Source organism: Zalophus californianus, chromosome 14 (genome assembly GCF_009762305.2).
Source record: "Zalophus californianus isolate mZalCal1 chromosome 14, mZalCal1.pri.v2, whole genome shotgun sequence".
Taxonomy (NCBI): Eukaryota; Metazoa; Chordata; class Mammalia; order Carnivora; family Otariidae; genus Zalophus; species Zalophus californianus.
This window is the reverse complement of record NC_045608.1, coordinates 66,376,514-66,394,886: the sequence shown is the minus strand read 5'-3', so window position 1 is coordinate 66,394,886 and position 18,373 is coordinate 66,376,514. Positions and strand designations below refer to the sequence as shown.

At 40.8% G+C, this 18,373-nt stretch overlaps 1 protein-coding gene across 1 annotated transcript; it reads left to right on the top strand.

Moving 5' to 3' along the window:
• Positions 1–2,750: 2,750 nt before the first annotated feature.
• ATP5F1A (ATP synthase F1 subunit alpha) lies at positions 2,751–12,550 on the top strand. The gene is made up of 12 exons (XM_027575964.1): positions 2,751–2,907; positions 4,834–4,912; positions 6,757–6,926; positions 8,628–8,801; positions 8,909–9,075; positions 9,467–9,615; positions 10,069–10,220; positions 10,330–10,554; positions 11,052–11,159; positions 11,289–11,433; positions 12,040–12,190; positions 12,328–12,550. The coding sequence occupies exons 1-12, from the start codon at positions 2,848–2,850 to the stop codon at positions 12,407–12,409; spliced, it is 1,662 nt and encodes a 553-aa protein (XP_027431765.1). The 5' UTR covers positions 2,751–2,847; the 3' UTR covers positions 12,410–12,550.
• The last annotated feature ends 5,823 nt before the right edge of the window (positions 12,551–18,373 follow it).

Genomic DNA, 18,373 nt, shown 5'->3' with positions numbered 1-18,373 from the left:
GTTTTTTTCTTTCTTATATTTTTATTTCTGACTTGAATCACTTGTCTTAAAAAAATACCTGAAACTTGTTTTTTGGATAGCAGATATTTGTTTCTTCCACAAGGAGTGCATTGACTTAAAATTTTTATTTTTACCCTAGCGATATGAGCTGCAGCAGTCTTATCCTTGTTTCCACTATCAAAGAGCTACATGTGCTGGAGACTGTTTTAAAATAGTTGACAGTTGGTGTGCCTGGCTAGCTCAATCAGAAGAGTGGGACTTTTGATCTGGGTTGTGAGTTCAAGTCCCTCTTGGGGTGTAGAGATTACTTAAATAAATAAAACTTAAATAAAAAAAAGAAACAGGGGCACCTGGGTGGCTCAGTCCTTAAGCATCTGCCTTCAGCTCAGGTCATGATCCCAGGGTCCTGGGATCGAGCCTCGCATCGGGCTCCCTGCTCCACGGGAAGCCTGCTTCTCCCTCTCCCACTCCCCCTGCTTGTGTTCCCTCTCTCGCTGTGTCTCTCTCTGTCAAATAAATAAATAAAATCTTTGCAAAAAAAAAAAAAAAAACAGTTGACAGCATCCAACTGCTGGCCCTGTCACTGCCACTCAGCCATTCTTCGTTCATTTCTTGCTTTTCCTAAAGTTCTCCCTCCATCACCGTATTTAACGCCAGGAGAGTTTCTCTTTAGTTACAGAGACAGCAATGTGTAGTTTTCTATGTTTTCCTATTTTAGTTTCATTCTTACAAGTACCCTGTAAAAATAGATGAACATATTATTCTACGTATTTTCACATTAAAAACCACACACACACATAGATTAAGTGACTTGACCAAGATTAGGTAGTAGAGCTAGAGTCTGACCATAATGTTCTGGCTCTGATTGTTTTATATTTGAAAGCTAGTTAGACCACACTGCTGCCTGCAGCCTCCTGTAGTATACTGTGAAACATCAGGAAACATAGACCATGTACTCAATAGTCTGGTATATGTGGTTTAATATCAAATTGGGGATTACTCTTAGCACTAAATATCTTTCTTCTAAGTCATATGCATATTTAAAATGATGAAATGTTTTTTTTTCCAAAAGAATTTTACTAACTAGCCAATACCATATTGTATGGCTTGCTTATTATTTTTGTTTTAGTCAAATGTGTCTCTGCTCAGGAACCAAATTTCAAGTAAGTTGGTATAGCCCCGAGTATGGGGAAAAAGTTATCTTTATGCCTTTTGTCCACTTTCATCACTACAAATTTCACAAAATACCCCTCCAACCTTTCTGTTTTTACAAACCAAATTTTTTTTCCTGTTAGCCTATACTTACCCATAAGGAGAAGGATGCTCACCTCGAAAATGGAATAGAATATTAGAGAAGGGATTGCTGACAATACATTTGCAAGCTATATTTTAGGACATGACCCTTTTAATCCAGATATTCATATGCTCCACCCAAATTAAGGTTTTGGGTGTAAACCAGATAAGACACCCAATATCCCCCCCCAACAATTCTGTGCATATCATAAAAATCTCTGTAGCGCAAAAATTCTGTGTATGGGTGAGGGAGTTCTGCCCTAATGTTAATGTGTTGGTATAGGAAGGTGTTTTTTCTTTATCCTTTCCATTTTATTATTTTTTAAAGATTTTATTTATTGGCAGAGAGAGAGAGAGAGAGCGTGCACAAGAGAGCACAGGCAGGGGGAGCAGCAGCATGAGAGGGAAAAGCAGGCTCCATGACCTAGGCAGAAGGCAAATGCTTAACCAACCAGCTGAGCCACCTAGGCATCCCTATCATTTCCATTTTATTCCAAATTGGTTTTTAAGATTTTATTTATTTGAGAGAGACAGGGTGAGAGAGAGAGAGAGAGAGATCATAAGCAGACCAGCAGGGGAATAGGGTAGAGGGAGAAGCAGACTCCCCACTGATCAGGGAGCCCAATGCGGGACTCTATCCCAGGACACCAGGATCATGACCTGAGCCCAAGGTGGAGGCTCAACCGACTGAGACACTCAGGCGCCCCCATTTTATTCCAAATGTAAAAGCATAGTCCCTGCTGTCCTGAAACTAGTTGTTGGTAGAGGAAACCTTGAATCCTGGTTCAGTCTGGGGTGAGACTTCTGATTCTGCACCATTCTCAGTAGAATTGGCAACCACTCTTCTTGAACTTGTGTTTGTTACCATTTTTAAACAATTTGTTCTAATATACAGATTTCATTTAGATAGAATCTAAAAGAACTGCGATTTTCGAACTTGAGTGCGTAAGGGATCACGTAGAATGGTGTGGGCGCCTCTCAAAAATTCAGATTGCTCCAAATTTTCGACTTTAAGAGGGTCTGGGGGTGCGGCCAGCGATCTACGGATTAACCAGTTCCGCAAGCCCCCGGTGATAACCGTTTACTTTGCTACAAGGCTTTAAAAAAAGCTGTAGTCTCGGACCCCACAACGTCGGCCTCCCGTCACCTCCAAACAAGCTGCGTCCGAGTACAGGGTAACACCTACACGGTCCCCAGCCGGGACTGGGCCTGAGAGCCTCTTTGTAGGGGGTTCGACTACCCACATGGTCGCCAGGGGCAACCACAAGGTCAACTCAATAGGTCAAAATAAATCTGTAACGAAAGCCTGGGCCGAAGTTGACAAAGGTCTAATCGCTCATTTTTAATTTTAAATCTAAAAACGGTACTTTAAAAAAGTAACTCCTCCCCAACCGTCCCGCAAAAGGCAGATTCGCATCCGGGGGTGAACGCGAGGGGCGGTACTTCCGGGTCAGGTGGGATGCTGCCTTGACCTTCCTCGCCGGTCAGCCATTTTGTCCCAGTCAGTGCAGAGGCTGCGGCTGCAGAGAAACAACCCAAGGAGAACGTGCAAAGATGCTGTCCGTGCGCGTCGCGGCGGCCGTGGCCCGCGCCCTCCCTCGGCGGGCCGGACTGGTGAGTGCGGGGAACCGGCGGAAGGGAGGTGGCCCGGCGGGTGGCTGGTGAGGTACTGATTCGAGAGCTCTTGCTGCATGGAGGGTGAGGGGCTGGCGGGTGCCGCCATCTTGCACCGCTGGCTACTCGGCCTCGGACTGGGCCGCGGCGCAAGGGCCCTGTTGCTCGCCATCCTTGTGGGACGGTGTTGAGCGGTGCAGGGGAGGTGGTGACCTCGATGCTGTGCAGAGATGGGGCCTCAGGGGGTGTTCACGACTTCAGTTGAGAGCTGTCCGAGAGGGGGCCTTGGTTGAAGGTCAGGGCTGGAGCGCTAGTTCTCCGACACCTGCTCTGAAACGGGGAGGCTTGTCCCCGCTGCTTCTCCGGGACTGCCCCGCTGAAGGTCAGAGCACTGTTGGTAGCTCTAGTTGAAGCGACCTAGGGAAGCCTGACATTGTATGAAGGTCAGGACGCCCCGGCATTTCACCTCTGCCCGGAGGTCGGTTCGGGGGAAAGCCATAAATGAAGGTGCTTTTCTGAATACTTAGTAAGCGATCTCAGTGCTGAACACTGCAACGATTGTGAAAGGCCGTACAGTGCAAATGTGCATTTCATGTGGCCGATACCGTGACAGCAGTGAAGCCTAAATTGTCTCAGGCAGAAAGAAGACTTCGCTTTGTCTTGTGGTACTTTGACATGTTTTAAGATTTCGTCCTTGAGGAATCGTTAGACAGTAATTGAGAGCTTAAGATAGAATATAGGTTGGAAAATGCCTGTAAAGGTCAGTTCCCTTCCTTACTTATCTGCCTTGAAGTTAGGGCTTACATTTACTTATTTTTTCCATTTTAGACATTGTATCAGTTTCCATCTTAAACATGTAAACACTGGCTGTTTTACTGTTCTAATACAAGTAGTCGTAAAAGAACATTTTTAACAGTTTTCATCTGGTCCTATAAAAAGTAGTAGGTTCAGAATTGACGGTGACCAATCACTGCGTTACAACTTGAAGAAGGAGGGGGTCCAGATTGTCGTAGGCTTTGTTGACCAGGAAAAAACAGTCCACAGCCATGCTTAATTTCTTTTTTCTTTTCTTTTTTCTTAAAAGGTTTTATTTATTTGACAGAGAGAGACACAGCGAGAGAGGGAACACAAGCAGGGGGAGTGGGAGAGGGAGAAGAGGCTTCCCGCCGAGCAGGGAGCCCAGTGCGGGGCTCGGACCTGAGCCGAAGGCAGACGCTTAACGACTGAGCCACCCAGGCGCTCCAACCATGCTTAATTTCTAATCAAACTTGAACATTTACTAATTTAATTTTTTTAAAGTAAAATAGGTATGGCTTGATATTTCCTCCTTTTAGGAAGCAGTTTATCTTCCTGAGAATATCCACAGTTCAACTGAAATATATCTAAAGATGAAATAATAGGGCGCCTGGGTGGCTCAGATGGTTAAGCGTCTGCCTTCGGCTCAGGTCATGGTCCCAGGGTCCTGGGATCGAGTCCCGCATCAGGCTCCCTGCTCCTTGGGAGCCTGCTTCTCCCTCTGCCCTTCTCTCTCTCTCTGTCTCTCATGAATAGATAAATAAAATCTTAAAAAAAGAAATAAAGGGGATTTCTTTAAAAAAAGAAAGATGAAATAATTGTACCTGATGCCTTTAAAAGAAAAGATAATTTGGTAACTGTTGGTTTTTAAAATATGCCTTTTATAAAATACAGTGTTACCAGGAGCTGCTTAATAACATTTTTGCACATATCAAAAGCTACTTTGTCATGCGGTTACTAGCTTTCCAGTTTTAAGCAGAATATTTTTGAATACAATTAATATTTTCACCGATAAGTTGATCAAGGATCCAGGACCCTGGGATCATGACCCGAGCTAAAGGCAGCGCTTAATTGACTAAGCCACCCAGGTGCCCCTTTTAAATAAACTTTTTAAAACTGTTTATGCACTAGGTCTCCAAAAATGCTTTGGGATCCTCCTTCATTGCTGCAAGGAACCTCCATGCCTCTAACACTCGTCTTCAGAAGATTGGTAAGTCATTATTTCTAAGTCTACATACACCACACTTACTGCTTTGTCAATAAGGGAAAGAATAAGTTACATAGGTTACAGAACTTGTTTTTTTTCTTTTCTTTTTTTAATCCACTATTTTTTTAATTAATTAATTTATAGATTTTTAAAGATTTTATTTATTTTTTGGCAGAGAGAGAGAGAGACAGCGAGAGAGGGAACACAAGCAGGGGGAGTGGGGGAGAAAGAAGCAGGCTTCCCACTAAGCAGGGAGCCCGATGCGGGGCTCCATCCCAGGACCCTGGGATCATGACCTGAGCCGAAGGCAGACGCTTAACGACTGAGCCATCCAGGCGCCCCGTTTTTTATTTTCATTTGTTAATTTTTTTCTCTTAATTTTAGTTACTGTAAATATCAGATTCTTTGCCTGTAATGTGCCATTTAGCCCTTTTTTCTTGGTAGGTTGTCTTGTTCTAGTGAAATATTTTTTTTCATGATACTACAGCCTTTTTTTTTTCTGATACAATCGCCCTTGGGTAGAAACAAAGTACACATATCAGGTGGTGGGCATCCTTTCTGAACTATGAAAGATTTCTTTTTCCTCTTCTAAAAAATGTTAGAAAACAACCTTTACGTTTATGTTTTTGGAAGGTAATTGCTGCTAATCTGTATGTGGCAACGTATAAATCTGCACATTGCAAATAGAGAAGTGGGGAGGTGAGCATGGGAAGATTCTGTAGGTTAGGGAATTCCTTTGGGAATGTGTGAGTGGGGCTTTGAACTAAAGATTAAACAAGTGAATACATAAATCTTGCACACGCTAAGACGAAGAATAGTAAGTATTTGCATGTCTTTATAAAGGGAAAGATATTCATACTTTGTTAACGGTTTCTTTTAAAAATATTGCATTTTTGGGGTGCTTGGATGGCTGAGTTGGTTAAGTGTCCCACTCTTGATTTCAGCTCTGGTCTCCATTTCAGAGTCATGAGTTTATTTATTTACTTATTTATTAAAAAGATTTTATTTATTTATTTGACAGAGACACAGCGAGAGAGGGAACACAAGCAGGGGGAGTGGGAGAGGGAGAAGCAGGCTTCCCGCTGAGCAGGGAGCCCGATGTGGGACTCGATCCCAGGACTCTGGGATCATGACCTGAGCCAAAGGCAGACGCTTAACGACTGAGCCACCCCAGGCGCCCCTCAGAGTCATGAGTTTAAACCCTGCATTGGGCTCCATGCTGGGCGTAAAGCCTACTTAAAAAAAAAAAAATAGGGTGCCTGGGTGGCTCAGTTGGTTAAGCGACTGCCTTTGGCTCAGGTCATGATCCTGGAGTCCTGGGATCGAGTCCCGCATCGGGCTCCCTGCTCAGCAGGGAGTCTGCTTCTCCCTCTGACCCTCCCCCCTCTCATGTGCGCTCTTTCTCTCTCATTCTCTCTCAAATAAATAAATAAAATCTTAAAAAAAAATAGATTGCATTTTTAAGCTTCCTGCAGAGTTTAGCCAAAAAGTCAGGTTTCAACTTCCTTAGATATTAATTCCTTAGATATAAATTCCTTAGAAATTAAACCAAATGAGTAGACGATGAAAATTCTTACTATAATGGTGTTGCTTAATTTTATTAGCTTCTTACCTGGCTTACATTTGTCTTGTGAAATTTTCTGTCCATCACTTGGATTTGTTTTTATAGTAGTGGTAAATATCAAGCTTGAATAGAATCATGCATTTTACATTTTAGAATAATTTGGTTATTGTGATTATAAAACTTTAGTTTTTATGTTGTTGGTAAAGTGGGTTTAAAAAAGATCTTGAGACAAGGCTATTTTGAGACAAGGCTATTTTTGCAATGGATTTTTTTCTCTCAATAGGCACTGCCGAAGTGTCCTCTATCCTTGAAGAGCGTATTCTTGGAGCTGATACCTCTGTTGACCTTGAAGAGACGGGGCGTGTCCTAAGCATTGGTGATGGTATTGCCCGTGTACATGGGCTGAGAAATGTTCAGGCAGAAGAAATGGTAGAGTTTTCTTCAGGTTTAAAGGTAAAACGAGATTTTGGTGTTTTAGGATTGGTTTCTGAGTTACTCATTTAGTAATTCAGAGATTGTGCTAGTGTTTTTTGTATTTTAACTTTAAATCTCAACTTCTTCAGTATTTAGTCATTATCATAGATTGTGAAAAGAATAAACTTAAGGGTCTTGGTTACCAAAGTTTTTACTCTAGGGACTGATGTGTACAAAAATTGTAGCCACTGGTGCTGAAATAAAGTGACTAAACCTTCAGCCAAATTCTAAGAAGTCTTTTTTATAGACATTAAGATCGTATAAAAGCATTAGATAACTTCCAACTAAATTGATTTCTGGTGGAAAGTTGAAAGTCATTGACTTTGTATTTCTTGTAAGAGTAGACCTATTATTGTTAAGCTAGTGGTATAGTTATCAGGAGCTCTCTGATGATAGAAGTCTCCTTCTTTCCATTAGGTTGAGCCTAGTTGGCCAGTGGGATGAAAACAAATGGTAGGAGTCATGGGTTTTCTGAGGAAAGCAGCATGATATCTGGATAGAACAGGGGGAGTAGGTTTACCCACTTAGCACACATGGGAAAAGATAGTCTTGGTCCTCTGACTAGTGACCGGTATGGTAAAAGCCTTAATATGGAAGAATAATTATAGAGCCAAAATTTTTCTCCATAGCTGTTAGACCTTGGCTAAAAATTTAGCCTCTCGTATCTTCAGTGTTACAAAGCTTTGAAAGGTGAGGCTGAAATAAATGAACTCAGAGTTTCGTTTTTAACTTTAAAGATCTAAGAGTCTGGTATTGTCTAATAGGACTTTCTGCAATGATGGAAATATTTTATGTCTGTGCTGTTTAAGTATAATAACTATTTTACATGTGAGGATATTGAGTGTGTACAGTGTGGAGTTTCTCACGCAGAGAAAGAGTGGGTGGTATGTAGAGATGTGTTAATTGGAGAGAAAAGTAAGTGTCTCTGACTTCTGGTAAGATGGTGTTAATTAATTCAAATTTTAAGTAGCCACATGTGGTTAGTGACTGCTGTATTGAACATTACCTGCAGTGATATTCCATGATACTCCTCTATTTGTTCTAAGTACTTCTACAGAGCTTTAATTACTGACCAGACTCAGTTCCTGGAATAACCTTTTTCCTTAGTAATGATTAGGGACCTAAAAATTTTATATTTTGAATTAAAGTTGTAATGATGAGAGATGACCCACCACTGTTACATTATGGCATTTTGTCCTTGTTTGGGTAGCTTTTAATTTCACTTTCTACTAACCTGATGAGTTCTCATTATAATTTTTTTAACTGTTTGTGGTGCTACTTACATAAAAAGATGCAAATCAACTGTGTCTTAAAATTTCCAGTTGATCATTTTATTTCATGCTGATCACCCGGTTCAAAAGCCATTGACAAAAGAAATGCAGTGGAAAAAGCTTGACCTGTTCAGTTTCTTTGCTTTTTTTAGTTCTTTTGAGGATGCAGTAAAGGAGCATGTTAGGCTTATCATAATGCTATCCTAAGAGTATTCAAGGGAACATGTTGCTGTTTTAAGTCTTGATCAAAGAAGGTTGTTTGTTGTAAAAATACTTGAGTAAATCAGATCTAAAGTACAAGTCTACTTTTTTTTTTTTTTAACTAGCTGTTTTCATATCATGTAGTGTTGACTTAGGGGAAGAAGTACTACTCAGGCTTCATGGGGGTTCAATTGTATCTTTTGTGTAGGGTATGTCTTTGAACTTGGAACCTGACAATGTTGGTGTTGTCGTGTTTGGAAATGATAAACTAATTAAGGAAGGAGATATTGTGAAGAGAACAGGAGCCATTGTGGATGTTCCAGTTGGCGAGGAGCTGTTGGGCCGTGTTGTAGATGCCCTTGGTAATGCCATTGATGGAAAGGTACGTTTAACAGTTATTAGGTGTGGTTGTAGCTATCAGATGTGGTTGTAGCTTCTAAGAGACGTCAAAACTGATTGTTCTGGGGGCTCCTTTTTATTGTATAACAGGGTCCAATTGGTTCCAAGACCCGTAGGCGAGTTGGCCTGAAAGCCCCTGGGATCATTCCTCGAATCTCTGTGCGTGAACCAATGCAGACTGGTATTAAGGCTGTGGATAGCTTGGTGCCAATTGGTCGTGGTCAGCGTGAGCTGATTATTGGTGACCGACAGACTGGGTAAAGCTTGTTAAACATTCTAAGTAAAATTTACTTGTGGAAAGATTACTTTTATGCTTGGAATGATAAATGCTTTGGATATAATGGAGAGAGAGGAATGTGATGAGGATTAGAAGTAGTATACTGAAATCTTTTTTTTTTTTAAGATTTTATTTATTTATTTGAGAGAGAGAGAGCATGAGAGGGGGGAGGGTCAGAGGGAGAAGCAGACTCCCCACTGAGCAGGGAGCCCGATGCGGGACTTGATCCCGGGACTCCAGGATCATGACCTGAGCCGAAGGCAGTCGCTTAACCGACTGAGCCACCCAGGCGCCCCAGTATACTGAAATCTTAAGTTGAGAAATCCTTTGAAGTACTTACCAAGATTTATGTTTACTTTCTCTTTTTAAAGCAAAACATCAATTGCTATTGACACAATCATTAACCAGAAACGTTTCAATGATGGAACTGATGAAAAGAAGAAACTATACTGTATCTACGTTGCTATTGGTCAGAAGAGATCCACTGTTGCCCAGTTGGTGAAGAGACTTACAGATGCAGGTATTAAAGAACTTCAGTCCAGGGATGCTTCGCTGGCTTAGTCGATAGAGCATGCGACTCATGGTGTTGGGAGTCATGAGTTCGAGCTCCACCTTGAGGGTAGGGTTTACTTTAAAAAAAAAAAAAAAGGAAGAACTTTAGTCTCATTGTTCTCTGGGAGTCCTATTATTGCTAATTTTAGGATAGCGTCTACTTAATGAAGGCTGGTTTTAATTACTCCCTAATGAACTGAAATTTCTAATGTAATTCAATAAGTAAAACAAAAACAAGTAAAAGTATAAAACAACAATAAATGTTAAGGTTTTTGTGACTTTCTTTAAAATAGGTGCTGTCTGGCTCTGGTTAATCTGACTTCGGTAAATTATGTAGTAAAGCACTTAATTTTTATTATAATAGTCTCTAAAATCAAAATGTTGATAACCTTGAGAAACTTAAAATTTATTTTCTTCCCAGATGCTATGAAGTACACCATCGTGGTTTCAGCTACTGCTTCTGATGCTGCTCCCCTTCAGTACCTGGCTCCTTATTCTGGCTGTTCTATGGGAGAATATTTTAGAGATAATGGCAAACATGCTTTGATCATCTACGATGACTTATCCAAACAGGTCAAAGGATACATATTTTTAGAATCTGTTTGTATGTTTGCACCACAATTGAAGGTGACAAAATTTAGCTTCTAGTAATTGGACTTTATAACCCTTTACTGTACTGTAGGCTGTTGCTTATCGTCAGATGTCTCTGCTGCTCCGCCGGCCCCCTGGTCGTGAGGCCTATCCTGGTGATGTGTTCTACCTACACTCCCGTCTGCTAGAGAGAGCAGCCAAAATGAACGATTCTTTTGGTGGTGGCTCCTTGACTGCTTTACCAGTCATAGAAACACAAGCTGGTGATGTGTCTGCTTACATTCCAACAAATGTCATTTCCATCACTGATGGACAGGTATTTTTTTATGATTAAAATAAATGTAAAAGCTTTGGATGATTCCAAGGCATTGGTTGAAACTAGTGTTGATGAACGATTTGTTAAATGCCTTCCACTTTAATGTTTAGAAAAGTAAGGAGAACAGTATAGTGAACCCTGCATATCTCTCACCCATTTCAGTTTGTTACCAAAAAACTTCATTTTTGCTTCATTTATAGCCACTACTGTTCTTCACCCTAGATAATTTTGAAGCAAATCTCAGAGGCCAAATCACTTCATCTGCATATATTTTAATAGAAATTTGTCGCCTGTTTTTTCTCCCCACATCTCTTACTAATCTTAGCAATAGAATATGTAAGTTGATATGGCTGGGAAAGATTGGAGGGGCTCTTTATGATGAGAAGACACTTAACATTTTTCCTTGGAGATGTTGGGTTTCAGTTTTTTGGCTTAATTTTGAAAATAGTTTTTTTTTTTAAAGCTTGTTAGCATTTGTCATTTTCTGTATGTTGTAGATCTTCTTGGAAACAGAATTGTTCTACAAAGGTATCCGTCCTGCCATTAACGTTGGTTTGTCTGTGTCCCGTGTTGGATCTGCTGCCCAAACCAGGGCCATGAAACAGGTAATTTGCAGCACTTTGTCAAGGAGAAGGGATATCATTAGGCTAAAATCATAATGTATTTGTATAGTGCTCTTTGTCAGTGGGTTGGGTATCTTTGTGTTTCACGAGTTGACCATTTATGTTTTTCAGGTGGCAGGGACCATGAAGCTGGAATTGGCTCAGTATCGTGAGGTTGCTGCTTTTGCCCAGTTCGGTTCTGACCTCGATGCTGCCACTCAGCAACTCTTGAGTCGTGGCGTGCGACTGACTGAGCTGCTGAAGCAAGGACAGTATTGTGAGTTCTTTCATGTCAGCCATGTGTGTACTGTGCATAAGCGCCTGGGAGTATCCCGCAGCTCCTTACAAGCTATTATAGGTTGTGTTCTTTCATTAAGGATACAGTGTTTTGAATGTGATTAATGCCTGTTGTACTTTAAATACAGTCTGTCATTTGAATAACCAGGAAAACTTATTAAATATACTTAATATTTCTCTTTTGAGAAGTAAACCTATTAGATCTCTTCCTCCCCCCCCTTTCCTCCTTGGCTGTGAGAGAATGGAATTGGGCAGATTTAAAAGTATGTTAGTATTTTTTAATCTTGCTGTGAAGTTTCAGCAGATTATTTATATCTCAAATAGTATAAATGCTGCCAGCTGATAAACAGTGCTTGTGGAGTATGCCCACAGATTACACTTTAAGGCTTGCAAATACAAGGAAAAAACTGTTTCCTGGGGAGAGAAGTGGGAAAAAGTATTAATGTGGAGTTTGTCACAGAGAAAGAGAGAGTAGGTGATATGTAGAGACATGTTAATAATTAGAAGGAAAAGGTAAGTTTTTCTGACTTTGTTAATGTGGCATTTATTTATTTGAGCAACTTACTTGGCATTCTTTTGTTTTCAGCTCCCATGGCTATTGAAGAACAAGTGGCTGTTATTTATGCTGGTGTAAGAGGATATCTTGATAAATTGGAGCCCAGCAAGATCACAAAGTTTGAGCATGCTTTCCTGGCTCATGTTATCAGCCAGCACCAGGCCCTGTTGGGCAATATAAGGTATGAACACAATTGATGGCCTCTTTTTTGTAAATTTTAAGATAAAAAGTCTTGTTAAAATTCTTTTGAATCTTGTAGCTAGTCATTGGATTTTTGTTTAGGTCAGAACTGATGAACTGCTTTTCATTTCCAAATAGGACTGATGGAAAGATCTCAGAACAGTCAGATGCTAAGCTGAAAGAGATTGTAACAAACTTCTTGGCTGGATTTGAAGCTTAAACTCCTGTGGATTCACATGAAATAACCAGTTATGTTTTTTCATCATTCTAGTAATCAGTTCCATTTGTAAGAGGATTACTCTCATACTCCAGATGTACAGAAATTACCTTAAAAATAAAGGTTCCATATCGTTTGGTGGTTTTCTGTAGTCTGAGTGATTCTTTTAAAAGAACTGAAATTAGTTTGAGAAATTAGTAAGCATGTTGAGCTCTTTGTAAGATTCTAGAGTGCTTTGTGATTGATTAAAGAATTCATAAACTAGGTAACTGGATATGTGGCAGAGGTTACATTTGGTAATGTTGAAGAGTCTTGTTGGCTTCTCTGCCAAGAAGACTGTAGGCAGGAAAAGGATAAGACAACTAAAATTCTCAAGGAAATGAAAAAAAAAATGCTAAGAAAGATTGAGACAGAGTGAGAGTAGAATGATGAACATTTGTCAATATTTTCTTATTGTTTAGTATTCTTTAACATACCTTTTATAAGCAGCAGTTTATAATGTAATCAAGCTATTTTTTTGATTAGTATTTTCGGTCTTATTTGGGAAATCTTTACCCTACAGTATACAAAGATAACCATTTTTTACTAAGAGTTTTAAAGGTTTGCTCTTTTTACCTAAGAGCTTAATCCAGGTATTAGAGTTCTTGAGAGAAATACAACAGATAGGCTGAGTACAGAGAGATTGTAGTGGCTGGCAAGGTTGAAAGGGCGGTTGGACAGGCTGGAGACCCAGGGAAGAGTTGGTCTGGAGGCAGAATTCCTTCTTCCTTGGTGGACCTCAGGTTCTCTAAAGGCCTTCAACCAGATGAGACCCACCCATGTTATGGAAAGTAATCTTATTCATAGTATTTTAAGTGTTAATCATGTCTAAAACATACTTTCACGGCAATTAGACTGGTGTTTGGCCAAAAACGGTACCGTAGTTTAGCCATGTTTGAAGCAGAAGATTGACTGTCACTGGACCCCCTGGCTGACTCAGTCTGTAGAGACTTGATTTGGGGGTTGTGAGTTTGAGCCCCGCATTGGGTGTAGAGCTTACTTAAAACAACAACAAGATTGTCCCAGTCCATCTGGAGTTATGTTTTGTGTAGAGGTCAGAAATCTTCCATCTTCATATCCAGTTTTAGCTCCATTTATTAAATGACTCCTCCATGTAACCTGCCATGACACCTGTGTTGTATTTAAGTTTCACGTGCCTGGGTCTTTTCTGGGCTCTTCCTTTTTAAATTGTTAAGCAGGTATATACTTTCAAGAAAGAAAAGGCAAGACAGGACTGTATGAGAAATGGAAATCCCTTGCTTGCCTACCCCCAACCTCTTCTACTTCCCGAAGGCAACTCATTTCTCTTCAGTTATTTTGTCAGCTCCATATTGCAATTGTGCCACTTCCTTTGATGATATATGTGTAACCTATTGATTTCACCCAACGGATAAGAACTTTGTGCACATCTATACTACACATTCCACAATTTATGAGAAGATTATGATTTGGGATAAATTCCGCTCATATGACTTCTTTATGATCTGATGAAAGCTGAAATGCTCATTTTTACCTATCTGAGCCTTGAGTAGGGTCTTTGTATAGACTATTTTAAAGTAGGTCTGGTTTAATTGGTCTAATAAGAGCAGGACAAACAATGTCTTAAGAGCAAACACACCCTAGGAGAAGAATTTCTGTGAACGGTCCTCTGGATTTTGGTTTCTACTATCTACTAGCTGGAGTAATTTGTTAAGTCCTTTAAGTCATTTACTCATCAAGATTAAGAATTGTAGAAGGGGCGCCTGGCTGGGTGAGTCAGTGGAGCATGTAACTCTTGACTTTGAGGTCATGAGTTTGAGGCCCACGTTGTGTTTAGACATTAAGAGGCAGTGGTTGGGGAAAGGAAGAAAATGTGCTAGGAGATGACAAGAGTTTCCCTAAATCAGTAAAGTTCCCCCCCAAAAAATAGTTTTGCTGAGCTAGAGCCCAAAATAAGTGAACCAGGAGAAACAAATTGAGATTCAAATCTTATTTTTTATTAGTCAGAGACCAGCAAGTTGGGAGACCTTGCAGGCACCCAGCTGTTCTCACCAGATGGGCCTAAATATTCTGCCCAATGGCCCTGCTGTGGGGCAGCCAAAAGGCTGTCATAAAATGTGTTTTTGCACAGCTTATTATCTAAGAAATGCACTTGACCTTTGAAATTTGAGGTTTTATAGCTTTCAGATACGTATTTTAAAATCTATTTGATGATTATAAAGTCTAGTTCCGGAGAAGGCCTCTAATGTCTCAGCTCTGTAATCTATGTAAGAATATTAAGATAGGCATATCTTAACGTAGTGCTTAGTTTAGCTATGTATTGCTCAACTATGAGATGAGCACTAAAGAGGATACAAAATGAGTAACAGAACCCTCTTAACTTCCCTAGGGGTTGGGGAGGACAAACGATAATATATTGTAATAACTGTAAAATGCTGGGTAATTACAGAAGTACATATGAGATGTAGTAAGTGACCAGTACAAAGTGCCATTTGGATTAAAAAATGTATCCCTATTTACGGAACTGGAAAAGAGTTCAGGAAGAATTGGCTTTGGCAAGAGGTAGACCAGTTACGAAAATACTCAGGCCTAAGGAAAAGTTGGAAGAGGAGTACAAGCAACACTCATTTACTAGTCATAAATATATGCCACTTGTTAATATTTTGATGCATTTGCTTTATTTTTCTGGGGAACCATTTGAGAGTAAGTTGCAAGCATCCTGACACTTCTGATATTTTATCTAAAAAATTTCAGCATCTGGGGGCGCCTGGGTGGCTCAGTTTAGTTAAGCGTCCAACTGTTGATTTTGCTCAGGTCATGAGATCAGGGTCATGGCGTTGAGCCCTGCATCAGGTTCTGCATTCAGCGTGGAGTCTGCTTGGGATTTTCTCTCTCTGTGCGCTTCCTCCCACTCCACCCGCCCCAGTGTCTTTCTTAAAAAAAAAAAAAAAAAAAAGCATCTGCCCTAAGAATAAAGACCTTCAACTCATCTGCATAATAGAACAGTCTTGTTTTTGCAAACATCTCCTTTCATCTTGCTAGTGAGTTTTCTCCCTTTTGTACCCACAGGCCCCTACCCTTCCCCTTAGCTCATATGGAGTTTCCTGTTGCCTCATTGTCTTCAGAATTCCGTTACCGTGTGGATTCCCTGTACATACACCTATTACATATGATTTTTCTCCTGTTTTAAAAAAAAGACCATCTATATAGCCACAGTAACATACCTAAGAAAACTGATTCAATAATATGCAGTCCAGGGGTACCTGGGTGGCTCAGTCGTTGACCTTCGGCTCAGGTCATGATCCCAGGGTCCTGGGAGGGAGTCCTGCATTGGGCTCCCTGCTCAGTGGGAAACCTGCTTCTCCCACTCCCCCTGCTTGTGTTCCCTTTCTAGCTGTGTCTCTGTCAAATAAATAAAATCTTTAAAAAATAATAATATGCAGTCCATATTAAAATCTCCCTATCTCCCGAGCATCTTTTATAATAGTATTTTTTTAAGTTTCTATTTAAATTCCAGTTAGTTAATATACAGTGTAATATTAGTTTCAGGTGTACAATTTAGTGATACAACACACAATACCTGGTGCTCATGACAATAGGTGCACTCCGTATTTTTTTTAAAACTATGTGAATATCTTGTTCCCCAACTTCTCATTGAATAGCTATGATTTATTACATTGAGAGGCTACAAAGCAAAATCAGCAATGGGAATGTGCTCATGGAGTGATGTCTGGAGGAAACCAGACCTAAACTTTCAAGAGTCCCTGCCCAGTGGAGTTAAGTGGGATGCACTTAATTCCTCCAGCAATGAATTGTGACAATATACGTGATGAGTGCCAGGGAAGCTCATTAGAAACTCAGTACCCAAGGTTTTTACCGGGATGGGACATGTAGGCATGCTCTGCCTAACCACATACCCAAATCCCAGACTCCCAGGAGGAAGCAGGTGTTCAGCCTAAAACACATTGTACAGTTTAGGCACAGTGAGCCACTCTGAGCCTTTAGGGACAGTTTTTTTTTTTCAAGATTTTATTTATTTATTCATGAGAAACAGAGGCAGAGGGAGAAGCAGGCTCCCCGCAGAGCAGGGAGCCCAATGCTGGACTCCCTCCCAGGACCCTGGGATCATGACCTGAGCCAAAGGCAGAAGCTTAACTGACTGAGCCACCCAGGCGCCCCTAGGAAACTGTTTACCAGGCAAGTTCCCGGACACCAGCAACGGGTTAACTTTGCAAGCTGGCTTCTCTCAGGACAGCAGTCCCAGGCCTGCTATTTTAGTTCTGCACGGGTATGACTCTGAGGCAGAGTAAGACCAACCAGCAGTACTCACCTCAGTCATGTTCCCCAGGAGCCCTGGAGTTAGCCGGTGAATCTTATTAGCCATGGAGGTCTGTTTTATTTTATTTTTATTTTGATGTAGTGGTCAGTGATTCATTAGTTGCATATAACACCCAGTGCAAATCACATCACGTGCCCTCCTTAATGCCTATCACCCACTTCCCCTCCAGCAACCCTCAGTTTGTTTCCCAGAGTCAAGAGTCTCTCATGGTTTGTCTCCCTCTCTGATTTCTTCCCAGTTTTTCCTCCTTTCCCCTATGATCCTCTGCACTATTCCTTATATTCTACATTAGGGAGGAATATGATAATTGTCTTTCTCCAATTGACTTATTTCACTTAGCGTAATACCACATGGAGGTCTGTTTTAGAACGCTGGCATCCTCAGGTTTCTGTATGAACCTTTTTGATTTGGCCAAAGGTACCACTTCAGGCCTGGCACAACTCCGGCTAGTAAACTGAAGCGGACCTCTTGCCTTCTTGCGCTAAGGCAGTTATCATGATAGGACATTAGTGTGGTGTTAATCTGTCATAACTAGTGAACCAAGATGGACAGACTATGGATTACCGTCCTTATTTTACTGAGATTTCTTGTTTTGTTTTTACTTTCTATCTCCTCTACCCCATTGGATTTCCTTAACTTTTACCTATTGTCCTTTTTTTTTTTCCTTAGATCTCATCCAGGGTACCACATTATTCATGTCTCCTTAGGCTCCTCTGGGCTCTGACAATTTCTTACACTTTCTTGGTTTGTGGTGACCTTGACAGTTTTGAGGGGTTTTAATCAGGTATTTTATAAAATGTCTTTCAGTTTGAGTTTGGCATTTTCCTCATGTTTAGACTGAAGTTTTGAGTTTTGGGTGGAAGACCACAGACATAAAGCACCATTCTAATCACATGACATCAAAGGTAGGTACTATCAACATGAATTATCATTGTTGTTGGGTTTTTTCTTTTCTCCTTTGTGAATGATCACTGTTGAAGTTAACCTTGATCACTTGCCCGATGTACTGTTTGTCAGGCTTCGTCATGGTAAGGTTGCTCTCTCCCCAGTCCCTTCCACACTGCATTCTTTGGAAGAAAGCCACTATTCCCAGTTCCCACTAAAGAGTGAGCAGTTATGGGGCACCTGGGTGGCTCAGTTGGTTAAACCGCTGCCTTCAGCTCGGGCCATGATCCCAGGGTCCTGGGATCGAGCCCCACATCGGGCTCCCTGCTCATGCAGGAAGCCTGCTTCTCCCTCTGCCTGCCGCTCCCCCTGCTCGTGCTCTCTCCCTCTCTCTCTCTCTCTCTCTCTCTCTCTCTCGCTCTCTCTGTGTGTCAAATAAATAAATAAAATCTTTAAAAAAAAAAAAAAGGTGAGCAGTTATGCTCCATCCCTGTGAAGGCAGACTGTCTATGTAGATTATTTGGAATTCTGCCCAAGAGATCTATATTTCTCCATTTATATATGTATCCAGGCACCCACTTCTATCAGTATCGACTTGTGGTTAGTTGTTTCCTACTTTGGGTTATAATCTCATAATCCAATATTTCTTTTGTTTGTTCCAGCTTTGGCCATTGGAAGGTTTTTTTTTTTCTTTTCTTTTTAATTTTATTTATTTGGGAGAGAGC